The sequence below is a fragment of the Panthera uncia genome, chromosome A2 (assembly GCF_023721935.1).
Source record: "Panthera uncia isolate 11264 chromosome A2, Puncia_PCG_1.0, whole genome shotgun sequence".
Classification (NCBI taxonomy): domain Eukaryota; kingdom Metazoa; phylum Chordata; class Mammalia; order Carnivora; family Felidae; genus Panthera; species Panthera uncia.
Genome location: NC_064816.1, coordinates 24610319 through 24624389, shown reverse-complemented (window position 1 = coordinate 24624389; position 14071 = coordinate 24610319). Strand labels below are relative to the sequence as shown.

The window sequence follows — 14071 nt, the reverse complement described above, 5'->3', positions numbered from 1 at the left end:
TATTTTCTTTCATTTACTTCTTAGGAGTTTATACTTCTTATAAGCCATATCTAAATAGAGATGAAGAGATCATAAAACAATTACAGAAGGTAATTACTTGCTCATATTATTAATTTAAATTTCCTTGTTCAGGTATGCAATATCCAGTTAGGCAGCATGTGAGTTAGGTGTAATGATATGAAATGAGGTCTTTCTTTTGAACCAAAGCTTCATAAAAATCAGGAGACTAAAGCAGCAAAAGTTATGGGCTTGAAATGTGGGGCTGCAGTTACCAAATAGTGCCAGTCTTTCTAGAAACTTGGGAGTTACAGTGAAAAAGTAATGTACTCTTCTTCCATGAGGTAGTTTAGCACCTAACAGGAGATAGTTACCATTTTTTTGGGAAATGTAAATAATACTAATACAGCAAGTATGAAGTAAAGACCATTCATTGTAAACTGATACTTTAAGTAAATATCACAGGATGAACATGTGATATTTTACTCTAAGGATTTTTTTCCACAGGATATTGCATAATGAACTTTAGGTTAAATTACTTCAAGGTGAAGTTCTGGTTTTGTTTTTTTTTAATCAAGTAAAATACATGTTTACATATCAGTTGAGCTACTATAATTATCCACTGTTTTATATTCCCTTACACTAGAATCTATGTTCTCATTGCTTTTTCTTTTAAGGGCGTACAACAGAAACGTCCTTCTGAGGCTCAAAGTGTTATTCTCCGTCGCTATTTTTTGGAACTGACACAAAGTTTCATCATTCCATTAGTAAGTTAACATATATTTTTGTTTAATGATTTGTTGAGGGCTATATGCATGTTTTTCCCATTCACAAAAACCTTAAGTTGTTTGGCTTGCTCATATGTTTGGTGATTAAAAATAGAGTGATTTGCAGGAGACCTGGACTCTGTTCTAATATTAACTTTGTGACTTTGGCAAGTCACTTCCTTTCACTGACACTCATTTTCTTTTACTGTAAAAGTGACTAATTCCACTTTTCCTAAATATCTTTCAGGGTTGTTGTGAATCTTAAATGAGATAATTGTGAAATGTTATATGATTATTGCATTTGCACCTTAAAAGAAAGTTAACCTGGAGCTTCTTTCTCTGATATTATTTTCTTGAGCACAGTTTGGTATGATATCCATGAGACTGGTAGCTCCATGATGACAGGGGCCTTGTCTGTCTTGTTCATTATCTTTTCCTCAGTCTGGCATCTGATAGCACTCAATATGGAATAAATGGCTAGATGATATGGGTATTCTCTGAAATTTAGTGGAATAACGTATTAAAATACTAAAAGATGATTCACAGTATCCGACAGTACCATAATGTGGTCCTAGTCTGGATACTGCATCAGAGAGAGATTCCATGTAGTTACTAACATAATCTATCTGTGATATTATATGGGAGCAACATGGAGATCTTTGGTATTACATTTTGAGATGAAATAGTCTTTCTTGTTCTATGCGTGTTAATTAATTTTGTTCCATTTAAATCTGTCTGTCTAAGTAAAATGAACTTTACTGCAGTCCTTAAAGGCATGGGCTAAAGTCAATACACCGGAATTCAGGTTCAGGCTGTGTGACCATGAGCAGGTTATTCAGCCTTTCAAAGCCTGTTTTCCAGTAATTACTGCCACATGGGATGTTTGCAAGGATTAAAAGAGATCATGCATGTAAAATGTTGAATACATTTTCTGGCACATACTCCCCCAATAAGGCTAATGATTATGCAGACCCTTGGATTATCTAAGATTTAGTTAAATTCTTACTGAAAGTCTGACTTCTCAATTCAGTCTAAGTTTTGCTATGTCTGTCGTGGGCTGTGATGGCACTGCTGCTGTCCATTGAAAGAGCACATGATGGAAAACTTAGAAACCCATTTCTTTCAGGTCGGTCTGTTTAAATGGTTTTGAAGACTCTCTAGGTAAGAATGCCTAACTTTGATTAATTTTTTTCTTGGTTTTAGGAAAGATACGTGGCAAGCTTGATGCCTTTGCAGAAAAGCATCTCTCCATGGAAGGTATAACTTATTCAGTTAAATTCCTATTTGAGTTCTCTAACTGTAATTAACTTTTGTGAATATATCTATTTCTGATTTTTAAATCAGTATGTCCTAATTTCTAGAGTCCACCCCAGTTAAGACAATTCCTTCCAGAAGAATTTATGAAAACACTTGAGAAAACAGGACCTCAGCTGACCTCTAGAATAAAAGGCGATTGGATTGGACTTTACCGGTTGGTCCTTTTTTTTCCTTCTTTTTCACCCATCTGTAGAGCTTTATTTAAAAACAAAACAGGGGCGCCTGGATGGCTCAGTCGGTTAAGTGTCCGACTTCAGCTCAGGTCATGATCTCGTGGTTTGTGAGTCCGAGCCCTGCGTCGGGCTCTGTGCTGACAGCTAGGAGCCTGGAGCCTGCTTCGGATTCTGTGTCTCCCTGTCTCTCTGTCCCTCCCCTGCTCATACTCTGTCTCTCTCTGTCTCTCAAAAATAAATAAATGTTAAAAAATAAATAAATTAAATTAAAATAAAAACAAAACAAAGGAGCACCTGAAGTGGCTCAGTCGGTTAAGCATCTGACTCTTGATTTCAGCTCAGGTCATGATCTCATGGTTCATGGGATCGAGCTCTGCTGTCAGCACAGAGCCTACTTGGGATTCTCTCTATCCCTTGCTGTCTGCCCCTTCTCTGCTGCATGCACACTCTCTCTCTCTCTCTCTCTCTCTCTCTCTCAAAATAAATAAGCATTAAAAAAATAAAAACAAAAAACTGGCTTTAAACTTATATTTAAAAAAAAAATTCCATTGTTTCAGTTATCCAAGCTGTAGTTTCGGAAAGGTATTGAAGAGAACAAGTAAGTCATAATCAAACTTTGCATTTTTAAAATTTGTTTTTATAGGCATTTTCTAAAATCTCCGAATTTTGATGGTTGGTTCAAGACCCGGCGGAAGGAAATGACCCAGAAATTGGAGGCACTCCATTTAGAAGTTCTTTGTGAAGAGGTTAGAAGACAGTATGTTTGTGTGATGATTAACAATTATTGAAAATAAAGATAACATTATCCTTAGAAGCTGGGAGATTATACCCATATCCACTACTTTGTAAATAATAATAACTAACTTTTCTGGATCATGTGCTATGTGCCAAGGACTGTATAGGTGTTTTATATGAATAATGTCTTTTAGTCCACACAATAATTAATTGAAGTGGGTGTGCTATGATCTTCATTATGAGATCCCCAAAGATTGTAAGTTAAGTGACTTGCTTCAGATCATATCACTGCTAAGTGGTGGAGTCAGCAGTGAGCTAGAGTCCACTTGCACTGACCCACAGGAGCTGACTGTGTACATCTCTTCCCAGCTTTGCATTCGGTGATCCCAGGTTGGTAGATTGAAACTGGCTATAGTGGGAGTATTACACCACACTGGCAAATGCTACAAACCAGAGACTTTTCCTGGAGAACTGGTGGTTAAATATTTACCAGCATGCCACTGGATAGAATCAAGATTCAGATCTGAGCACCTTTATTAACAGTTTTTTATTTTTATTACTAACAATTTTTTCCTGTATTTTGACTGTTTATAATCTATAGTTTGTTACCAGACTATTTTAAATTAAGCTACTTGTGAAAATATAAAGGATAGTCTAATTTTTATTTAGCTTGAGGTGGGCTAGTCTTGGAGTGAACTCCCAGTGACTGTGGTTGAGAGAAGGAATACAATGAAGACAACTACAGAGAAGCCCAGGAGGAACTTATTTGTAGATAAAAAGCTTATATCCAGTAATATATTCATGTTCACAAGTATCTTAATTTGTTCCTTATAAATTGAAATATGCACTACTTAGTAGGGATGGGCGTTAGTATTATACTTTGAATTGCAGTTTTTTCTTTATTGATCTAAAAGGGCTATCTCAGACACGAGTTTTATATTTTGTTTTACTTGAAAGTATTAGACAGTTCTAGCTAATGCCAAAAATGATCTAATTAGTGTTGTTAGAATATTATCTACAGAATTATTCTTGTACTGTAATGCTATATCTGATTTATATACTCTGTTCTCCTTTTCCTTCCTATCCTTCCTTGTCAGTAGCCTTGCCTGTTAAAATAGAGCAGTTTGAGAAGTCATTTGGTTATTTGTTGATTTGGGATTTGTTTATTCTTCTAGGACTTACTTCTCTGGACCCAGAAACACACAGAGGTAGAAACAGTTGACCTTGTATTGAAGCTAAAAAACAAGCTGGTACGTAGCCAAAACAGCAAAGATCCATGACGATATTTTTCTCACAGCTGAGGTGATAGTTCATGATACGTTGCCAAAGTAGCTTTTTAAATGAGAGGACTTAAGATTGGTCAATTGATGGTAGATCTGAGTGAAAATACTTGGTCACTCAAACAGATCATAATGGTGCCATATTATTTTAAAAAATATTTATAAGGGGTCTACTGAGCTCTACAAGAAACATCGTCAGGGCGCCTTGGGTGGCTCAGTTGGTTAAGCATCCATCCAACTCTTGATTTACGCTCAGGTCATGATCTCACAATTTCTGAGATCAAGCCCCACATCGGATTCTGTGCTGACAGCATGGAGCCTGCTCGGGATTCTCTCTCTCTCTCTCTCTCTCTCTCTCTCTCTCTCTCTCTCAATAAATAAGTAAACTTAAGAAAAAAAAATTGTCATTTATATTTAATACCACATTGTACTTATAGGTATTATCTATTAATTTACATAGAAGTCTTTTATTGAGCCAGCAATATATTGTTTAAATGGCATATTCTTTGCTTTTTTACAGTTTCTATAAATTCTGGTATAAGTTTGAATCTTCCAATCATTAGATCATAAAACTGTTCATTTAGGGAATATAATGTCCTAGTACAGACTCAGAGGATAATTTAAATGCTTCCAAATGTTCCTTATGTAGTTGCAGGCTGATCGAGAACATTTACCTGTGAAACCTGACACTATGGAAAAGTTACGGACACACATAGATGCAATTATCTTAGCGTTGCCAGAGGACCTACAAGGCATACTGCTCAAAACGGGCATGACATGATATTTGCCAGGATTTTCCAGCCGAAAAGGATTGTGCACCATGAAGCATACTGACATTTCAACCCGACGCGCAAAAGAGATGTCTCAGCGTGGAAAATAGCCGTGAATGCTAGCTACAGGGTGGAAAGACTATACTGACTAAACAGACCTTCTTAGTGCATTATTTTTAAAAATGGACATCTGTGGTGGTTCCACTTTAATATTGAAACACCGAGAGGCATTTCTATATTTTTAATCATGTTCTAAAGTGCTCTTATGAGAGACCTGTGGGGCCATCAGTATAAGTGATTCCAAACTGCAGTGCTGGCACTGCAGATATTTTTTTAAATTGGTGCTGCTTTGCCCAATCATGTTAAAACTCAGGGGGATATATAAAAATAACATTCACACTGGCTCTCTTCTTAAGAAGAAGGAAAATACTGAACTGTCCAACTGTAGTTAGAAGTGATTAATGCTTTTGTAGTGCCTTCTGTTGTCCTACATGTTTCACAAAGCCCAGCTGCTACTCTTGAAGCTTTTTCTTGATTATGATACATAATTTTATAAGGCATTCTTCTGAGTAATCATTGCTTAAAAATACATTTCTTGCCTCCCATCATGTTTATTGTTAGTGCCCTGGTGGGTGATTTTTTTCAGTGGTCATGTAAGTTTCATTTCAGTATATTCTATACCATTTCAAATTTAATCTTACCACTTTCTCCAAAGGCAAGAAAGCATCTGGCATTAATTATGGAAGGGTTTATTTCCTCTTATCATTTACTGGTTGGACCTGTTTAAGTTAATTAGCTTGTATGTTTTTCAGAGACACTCTAATTGTAAAACTCATAATCAGCTATTTTTAAAACTGAACTATTCTTATTTCAAAGGCATTCATAAACCTTTTATGTTATAGTCATTTGGGTGATTATAAGATTAATTTTCAGCATTATTTGTTTAGTATGGAACTTTTTTCCCCCCAAATTCATATTTCTCTGAACACTTTCCCTACTGTTGTTAGACTTGGGGAATTTTGCCTAAATCGCTGTTAGAGCTAGTTTGTTGTTGTTGTTGTTGTTTTGTGTGTTTTTGTTTTGTTTTGTTTAAACTGTAATACCTTGCCAAAAATAGAAGATTGTGGTTTGGTAGAGTACAGTTGTTTGGTTTGTGTTTGAGTAGGAGTGTCCTCCAGAAGCCACTATTTAAAATAGCCACACATGACATAGCACATATGTAAATAGCTGTGTCTTGAATTACCCTCTAAGTAACCAAATTTAGTTGTTATGTGTTTGTAATAGAAATGACTTCAGAAGCTATCTCTTGTTTTCTGTTAATGCAACTCTTAAGGGCACTTTTGACCCAGAAAGCCTCCTTGTGTTTGTAACTGTGGTCTTATACCCAAATGTGCCCTTTTCTCATGGATACAGTCTCTTGAAGCATACCTCAAAGTCATAGAGAGAATATGGCATTTGAAAGAAATCATTTGCCTTGGATCCATATGAGTTATTTTGTGAAACAACATTGTCTTTATGGAAAAGGGGCAACTACTTTTATATGCTAAAGTATTTCATATCTTTCTGGGAAACCTTATTTAGGTATAAATCGTCATCTTATTATTTTTCAAAAAGGGGTATTTTAATAATCTTACAATTTATATACAGTTTGTGGCCAGAATTTGGAAGTCCTTAGTGTCATATCAAGGATCTTTTAAATTATACCACTACAGGATGTATCATTTCAAGTTTATTTTGCACAGCTAATGAGTAACAAAGGATGCCAAGTAGCACAATAACAGTATCTTCATATTTAACTAAAACCTAACACATGTTGAAAACCATTATCATACTTACCTGGTTTATTAATTTCAAATTATGTATTTGTAAAAATAACTTAAAATTGGATTGGGAACCTGAGAAAGACTGACTAGTAACAATTTTTTGTGTGATTTTCAGTGTTGCCTTTTTTTTTTTTTTTTTTTTTTGAGGAGACATTGTTAAGATCTAAAACCTACCGTTTAATGTTTATCTCCACCAGCATCAGAAGGAATCACTGCTTTCAGGGTGTTATGTAATGCCTAGTGCCTTCTGTTTTCAGTGGAAAAGAGGTTTTATGAAGGCATTTATGGCCATTACTGAAAAGTGAATTAAAGGCCTTGGATTTTAAAGCACTTGGATATCTTGTGTTATTTCTGAGTAAGGTTGGAATGCTTGAAAAAACACATAATAAATGAAACTTGTGCATACGAGATTTCTTTTACTTCCTAACTTATTTTTAAAAATTCAAATGAAAACCTTCTTCTGTTTACTATGAGCAAGTGGACAGTCCAGTGTAATAACAGATAATTAAGTGATTTCATATCCTTCGTGGTAGTGTATTGATTTCATGAAATGTTCTGATGAAAAAATTTTAGCTTAGTAATCTACATAGTTATTGTTAGATTCTCCCTTATTTACTACCTTTTTTTTTAACCTTTTCTTTTTTAATCTCAAATTACTTATTTCTTCATCTCTTTTTTTAAAGTATATGATACTATTCTTTGGATTTTAATTTATTAATAAAATATATTGGATGTTATTCTTTTTTGAAGTTACTAGGTAATATCTTGAACGTACACTATGAAATATTTCAGTTCATTTAAAAGAAATTCCATTAAAATCTGTCCTTTTGTTTTCATTTGCTCATAACTTAATTCATTTGTTTGTATACAACCGAATTTTACTAACTTTCTCCTTTTAACAGAACTTGGGGAAAAACTTAATTACTAACTTCCCAATATTAGTTTTCTAAAAACAGTTTAGGAAGACAAAAAAAGTCTCTAACTATGGATAAATATCTAAATAACAAAATATGTTAACTCGTATTAGTAACTAAATTATCATTAAGAATTTAATATCTTTCCATGTATCCAAGATATAATATTTATATGCCATCTACAACTTGGCTGAATTGTGGTATTTATTATTGTGCCAATAGAAGTTAGTACTTGTTAATAAAATAGAGCTCCTAAATTTTTTTTTCAATTACACTTCCCAGTTTGTTTGAAATAGTTAAAGGATGGCAGGAGAATTCAGCTATATCCTGTTCTGCAGGTTTACTTCCACTTTTGAATACCAGCCTTTCTCTGTTACCCATTACTTGAATGCTATGCTGTGCCTAATCAAATTAAGATTATTGTTTTCTAATAATCAGAGCTCTCATTCCATTTTACTGGTGTCACCACTCGGCTTTGGTTCTTCTGGTTTTGTTTTTTGTCTTTTGGGTTTGTTTGTTTTTGCCTCCCCATTCTCTGTGTCATCGTAATATCATTTCTGTTTAGCCAGTAAAAAGCTAACCTTCATAGATCCTTCATTTTTTTCCTGTTCCTCATGTTTCCCCATACTAACCAGTATGAATACATTGTAGCATAAATTACTTCTAGAATGATTGAGGTACTTTAGAAAAATAGTTAACTTTACATTCCAGAGTTGTCACACTTGCCATTAAGCGAATAGATTTTTAGACTTCAGTAGGAAACTATTGAAATGATTGATTTTGATCTAATGAAATGGGTAAATATTTTTATAGCCAGAGGCTCTGGTGATAGAACCCAGCAATTTGTGTTTTTAAAAAAACAGCTTTATTGAAGTATAATTGACATATAATAAACTGAAGACTAAAATTTAAAGTGTACAATTTGATAAGTTTTGACATTTGAATACACCCATAAAACCATCACCACAGTCGAGATAGGAACATACCCATCACCTCCCAAAGTTCCCTCAAGCTCCTTCGCACTCCTTCATGCCCCTCTCCCCAAACCACTGATGTGTGTTCTGTCACTATATGTTGGTTTGTATTTCTAGAGTTTGATATAATGGAATTATATAGTATGTACTTCTTTTTTTGATCTGACTTTTTTTTTCTTAACATGTTATTAATACGGTATTTGTCTTCCCTCTGTCAAACCCTGAGCCAACCACTTTCCCCAGCCTGCCTGGTGATATACAGGAAAAGGAATATACAGAGCAGATGAGACATGGGAGAAAGAACTGGGTGGTGGAGGGGACTCCTTAACATGGTGAAGAGGATGAAAAAGGCTACCATCAGGCAAAAGAGCCCCATGGCCTCTGAGAGGGCAAAGCCCAGAATGACATACAAGAAGAGCTGTTGCTTCAAAGAAAAGTTCCTGACATAACCAGTGATAAGGCTCCCGAACACAGTCCAAATCCCAGCCCCAGAGCCAGCCATTTGGCTGTGGCAGCTGCAACCCCACTGAATTTAGCTGCTGTGTCAATGTCCCTTGAAATGGCACTCATTTAGAATTTGTGACTAGGGATACGTGAGGCTGCCCAGTTCCTGAGGGTCTCATTGGCAGTTTCTCTGGTTGTTTTAGCACTGCTGCAAAAAGTGGTCAACTTAGCAGCTGAGACGTGCTCCTGACTAGTGAAGGGGTCAAGACAAATTTGGTATGCATGTACATTTTCAGAGAGTAAGGGGCTGTGGCAGGAGACGTGCTCCTTGTGCAGAGAGGGATCTAACTTCTTTTACTCAGCATAATTGTTTTGAGATTTGTTCATGTTACATGTATTGATAGTTCATTCCTTTTATTGCTGAGTAGTATTATATGGCTCTAACAAAAAAGTCTTATCTACTCAACTGTTGATGGACATTTGGGTCATTTCTAGTTTTTGACTATTACAAATAAAGCTGCTATAAACATTCATGTATAAGCATTTTGTATAGACATATATATCCTTTCTTCTTGGGTAAACACCTAGGACTTGAATGATGAGGTGAATGGTTACCTTTTTAAGAAACTGCCAAACTTTTCTGAAGTGGTTGTACCAATTTGCTTCCACCAGCTGTGTATGATTTCCATTCTCTGCACGTCCTACCCAGCACGTAGTATGGCAGCCTTTTTAATTTTAGCCATTCTAATTGGTTTATATTCTTATCTCATTGGGATTTTAATTTGCATTTCCCTGATGATCTATGACATTGAACATCTATCTTTGTTCTTTTTATTCATCTACATACTTTTTTTTTTTTTTTTGGTAAAGTTTCTGCTAAATTCTTTTGCTCTTTTTAAAACGAGTTGTTTAATTTCTAATGGTTGAGTTTTGAGAGTTCTTTCTATATTCTTGATACAAGTTCTTTTTCAGATATATGGTTTGCAAACATTTCCCCTCCCCTCCCCCTACTTTGTGACGGGTCTTTTCATTTTCATAGCAACATCTTTTGAAGAAGCAAGTTTGTGAATTTCTACACAAAATCTTCATGGGATTTTGATTGCAGTTGTATTAAATCTATAGATAAATTGGTAGAGAAGTGATACCTTAATAATTTTGCCCCCTGATCCATGAACAAAATATATCTGTCCATTACTTATGTCTTCTTTAATTTCAGCAATATTTTGTGGTTTTCAGGGTACAAATGTTTTACATCTGTCACATTTATCACTAAGCCGGTCTTATTTTTGATGTAATGATACCAGTTTTAAAATTCAATTTTCAGTTTTTCATTCAAAAGCTTAGTTCAAAATACTCCTATATAGTTGATTTTTGTATAGTGATATTGTATCCCATAACCTTGATAAATTCATTTACTAGTTCTAGTAGCTTTCTTTTTATAGATTCCATCATATTTTTAGAAGATTATTACACCTATGAATATTGACTATTTTACTTCTTTCCAGTAGATGAATTTAATTTTTCTTGCCTGATTGCACTGGCTAGAACCTCCAGTACAATGTTGAATAGTGCTGGTGAGGAAGGACATCACTGTTTTGTTCCTGATCTAAAAGGATAGCATTCAGCATTTAATAATTAAGTATGATATTAGCTGTGCGTTTTGTTTTTTTTTTGGTAGATGTCCTTTATCAAGTTGATGAAGGCCTCTTTTTTTTTTTAATAATTTTTAATTTTTTTGAACGTTTATTCATTTTTGAGTGAGAGAGACAGCAAGTGGGGAGCAGCAGAGAAAGAGAGGGAGACACAGAATTCGAAGCAGGCTGCAGGCTCTGAGCTGTCAGCACAAAGCCCAGCGTGGGGCTTGAACCCATGGACGGTGAAATCATGACCTGAGTCGAAGTTGGACGCTTAACTGACTGAGCCACCCATGTGCCCCAATGAAGGCCTCTTCTCTTCCTAGTTTGCTGAGATTTTTTAAAAATCAGGAATGGGCTTTGGATTTTGTTAAATGCTTTTTCTGAACCTGTCAAGATGCTTTATATGGCTTTGCTTTTTGAGTATATGAATGTGAATGGCATGTTAACATTGACTTTTTTTTTTAAATATGAAATCTATTGTCAAATTGGTTTCCATACAACACCCAGTGCTCATCCCAACAGGTGCCCTCCTCAATACCCATCACCCACCCTCCCCTCCTTCCCACCCCCCATCAACCCTCAGTTTATTGTCAGTTTTTAAGAGTCTCTTTTGGTTTGGCTCCCTCCCTCTCTAACCTCTTTTTTTTTTTTCCTTCCCCTCCCCTATGGCCTTCTGTTAAGTTTCACAAGATCCACATAAGAGTGAAAACATGGTATCTGTCTTTCTCTGTATGGCTTATTTCACTTAGCATAACACTCTCCAGTTCCATCCACATTGCTACAAAGGGCTGTATTTCATTCTTTCTCATTGCCACGTAGTATTCCATTGTGTATATAAACCACAATTTCTTTATCCATTCATCAGTTGATGGACATTTAGGCTCTTTCCATAATTTGACTATTGTTGAAAATGCTGCTATAAACATTGGCGTACAAGTGCCCCTATGCATCAGCACTCCTGTATCCCTTGGGTAAATTCCTAGCAGTGCTATTGCTGGGTCATAGGGTAGATCTATTTTTAATTTTTTGAGGAACCTCCACACTGTTTTCCAGAGCAGCTGCACCAGTTTGCATTCCTACCAACAGTGCAAGAGGGTTCCCGTTTCTCCACATCCTTGCCAGCATCTATAGTCTCCTGATTTGTTCATTTGAGCCACTCTGACTGGCGTGAGGTGATATCTGAGTGTGGTTTTGATTTGTATTTCCCTGATGAGGAGCGACGTTGAGCATCTTTTCATGTACCTGTTGGCCATCTGGATATCTTCTTTAGAGAAGTGTCTATTCATGTTTTCTGCCCATTTCTTCACTGGATTATTTGTTTTTTGGGTGTGGAGTTTGGTGAGCTCTTTATAGATTTTGGATACTAGCCCTTTGTCCAATATGTCATTTGCAAATATCTTTTCCCATTCCGTTGGTTGCCTTTTAGTTTTGTTGGTTGTTTCCTTTGCAGTGCAGAAGCTTTTTATCTTCATGAGGTCCCAATAGTTCATGTTTGCTTTTAATTCCCTTGCCTTTGGAGATGTGTCAAGTAAGAAGTTGCTGCAGCTGAGGTCAGAGAGGTTTTTTCTTGCTTTCTCCTCTAGGGTTTTGATGGTTTCCTGTCTCACATTCAGGTCCTTTATCCATTTTGAGTTTATTTTTGTGAATGGTGTAAGAAAGTGGTCTAGTTTCATCCTTCTGCATGTTGCTGTCCAGTTCTCCCAGCACCATTTTTTAAAGAGACTGTCTTTTTTCCATTGGATATTCTTTCCTGCTTTGTCAAAGATTAGTTGGCCATACTTTTGTGTGTCTAGTTCTGGGGTTTCTATTCTATTCCATTGGTCTATGTGTCTGTTTTTGTGCCAATACCATGCTGTCTTGATGATTACAGCTTTGTAGTAGAGGCTAAAGTCTGGGATTGTGATGCCTCCTGCTTTGGTCTTCTTCTTCAAAATTACTTTGGCTATTCGGGGCCTTTTGTGGTTCCATGTGAATTTTAGGATTGCTTGTTCTAGCTTCGAGAAGAATGCTGTGCAATTTTGATTGGGATTGCATTGAATGTGTAGACTGCTTTGGGTAGTACTGACATTTTAACAATATTTATTCTTCCAATCCATGAGCACGGAATGTTTTTCCATTTCTTTATATCTTCTTCAATTTCCTTTATAAGCTTTCTATAGTTTTCAGCATACAGATCTTTTACATCTTTGGTTAGGTTTATTCCTAGGTATTTTATGATTCTTGGTGCAAGTGTGAATGGGATCAGTTTCTTTATTTGTCTTTCTGTTGCTTCATTATTAGTGTATAAGAATGCAACTGATTTCTGTACATTGATTTTGTATCCTGCGACTTTGCTGAATTAATATATCAGTTCTAGCAGACTTTTGGTGGAGTCTATCGGGGTTTCCATGTATAGTATCATGTCATCTGCAAAAAGTGAAAGCTTGACTTCATCTTTGCCAATTTTGATGCCTTTGATTTCCTTTTGTTGTCTGATTGCTGATGCTAGCACTTCCAACACTATGTTAAACAATAGCAGTGAGAGTGGACATCCCTGTCGTGTTCCTGGTCTCAGGGGGAAAGCTCTCAGTTTTTCTCCATTGAGGATGATGTTAGCTGTGGGCTTTTCATAAATGGCTTTTATGTGTTTAAGTATATTCCTTCTATCCCGACTTTCTCGAGGGTTTTTATTAAGAAAGGATGCTGAATTTTGTCAAATGCTTTTTCTGCATCGATTGCCAGGATCATACGATTCTTTTCTTTTATTAATGTGATGTGTCATATTGATTGATTTGCGAAAGTTGAACAAGCCCTGCAGCCCAGGAATGAATCCCACTTGATCATGGTGTATAATTCTTTTTATATGCTGTTGAATTTGATTTGCTAGTATCTTATTGAGAGTTTTTGCATCCATATTCATCAGGGATATTGGCCTGTAGTTCTCTTTTTTTTTTTTGCTGGGTCTCTGATTTAGGAATGAAAGTAATGCTGGCTTCGTAGAATGAGTCTGGAAGTTTTCCTTCCCTTTCTATTTTTTGTAATAGTTTGAGAAGGATAGGTATTATCTCTGCTTTAAATGTCTGGTAGAATTCTCCAGGGAAGTCATCTGGTCCTGGACTCCTATTTGTTGGGAGATTTTTGATAACTGATTCAATTTCATCACTGGTTATGAGTCTGTTCAAGTTTTCCTTTTCTTCCTGTTTGAGTTTTGGAAGTGTGTGGGTGCTGAGGAATTTGTCCATTTCTTCCAAGTTGTCCAGT

General features: G+C 35.8%; 1 protein-coding gene and 1 pseudogene across 3 annotated transcripts in view; one reads left to right on the top strand and one right to left on the bottom strand.

Annotated features, from left to right (window-relative positions):
- DENND6A (DENN domain containing 6A) overlaps positions 1 to 7266 on the top strand; it is a 64910-nt gene extending 57644 nt beyond the window's left edge. For all 3 annotated transcript variants that reach the window (XM_049640803.1, XM_049640802.1, XM_049640804.1), the window contains 7 exons: positions 25 to 89; positions 675 to 764; positions 1968 to 2021; positions 2126 to 2235; positions 2898 to 3000; positions 4165 to 4239; positions 4919 to 7266. In XM_049640803.1, the coding sequence (XP_049496760.1) occupies positions 25 to 89; positions 675 to 764; positions 1968 to 2021; positions 2126 to 2235; positions 2898 to 3000; positions 4165 to 4239; positions 4919 to 5050 (629 nt within the window). In that variant the 3' untranslated portion in view covers positions 5051 to 7266. The remainder of the gene's footprint in view (positions 1 to 24; positions 90 to 674; positions 765 to 1967; positions 2022 to 2125; positions 2236 to 2897; positions 3001 to 4164; positions 4240 to 4918) is intronic.
- A 1698-nt stretch (positions 7267 to 8964) lies between these two features.
- On the bottom strand, positions 8965 to 9508 carry LOC125930360 (ATP synthase F(0) complex subunit C2, mitochondrial-like; annotated as a pseudogene).
- Between the last annotated feature and the right edge of the window lie 4563 nt (positions 9509 to 14071).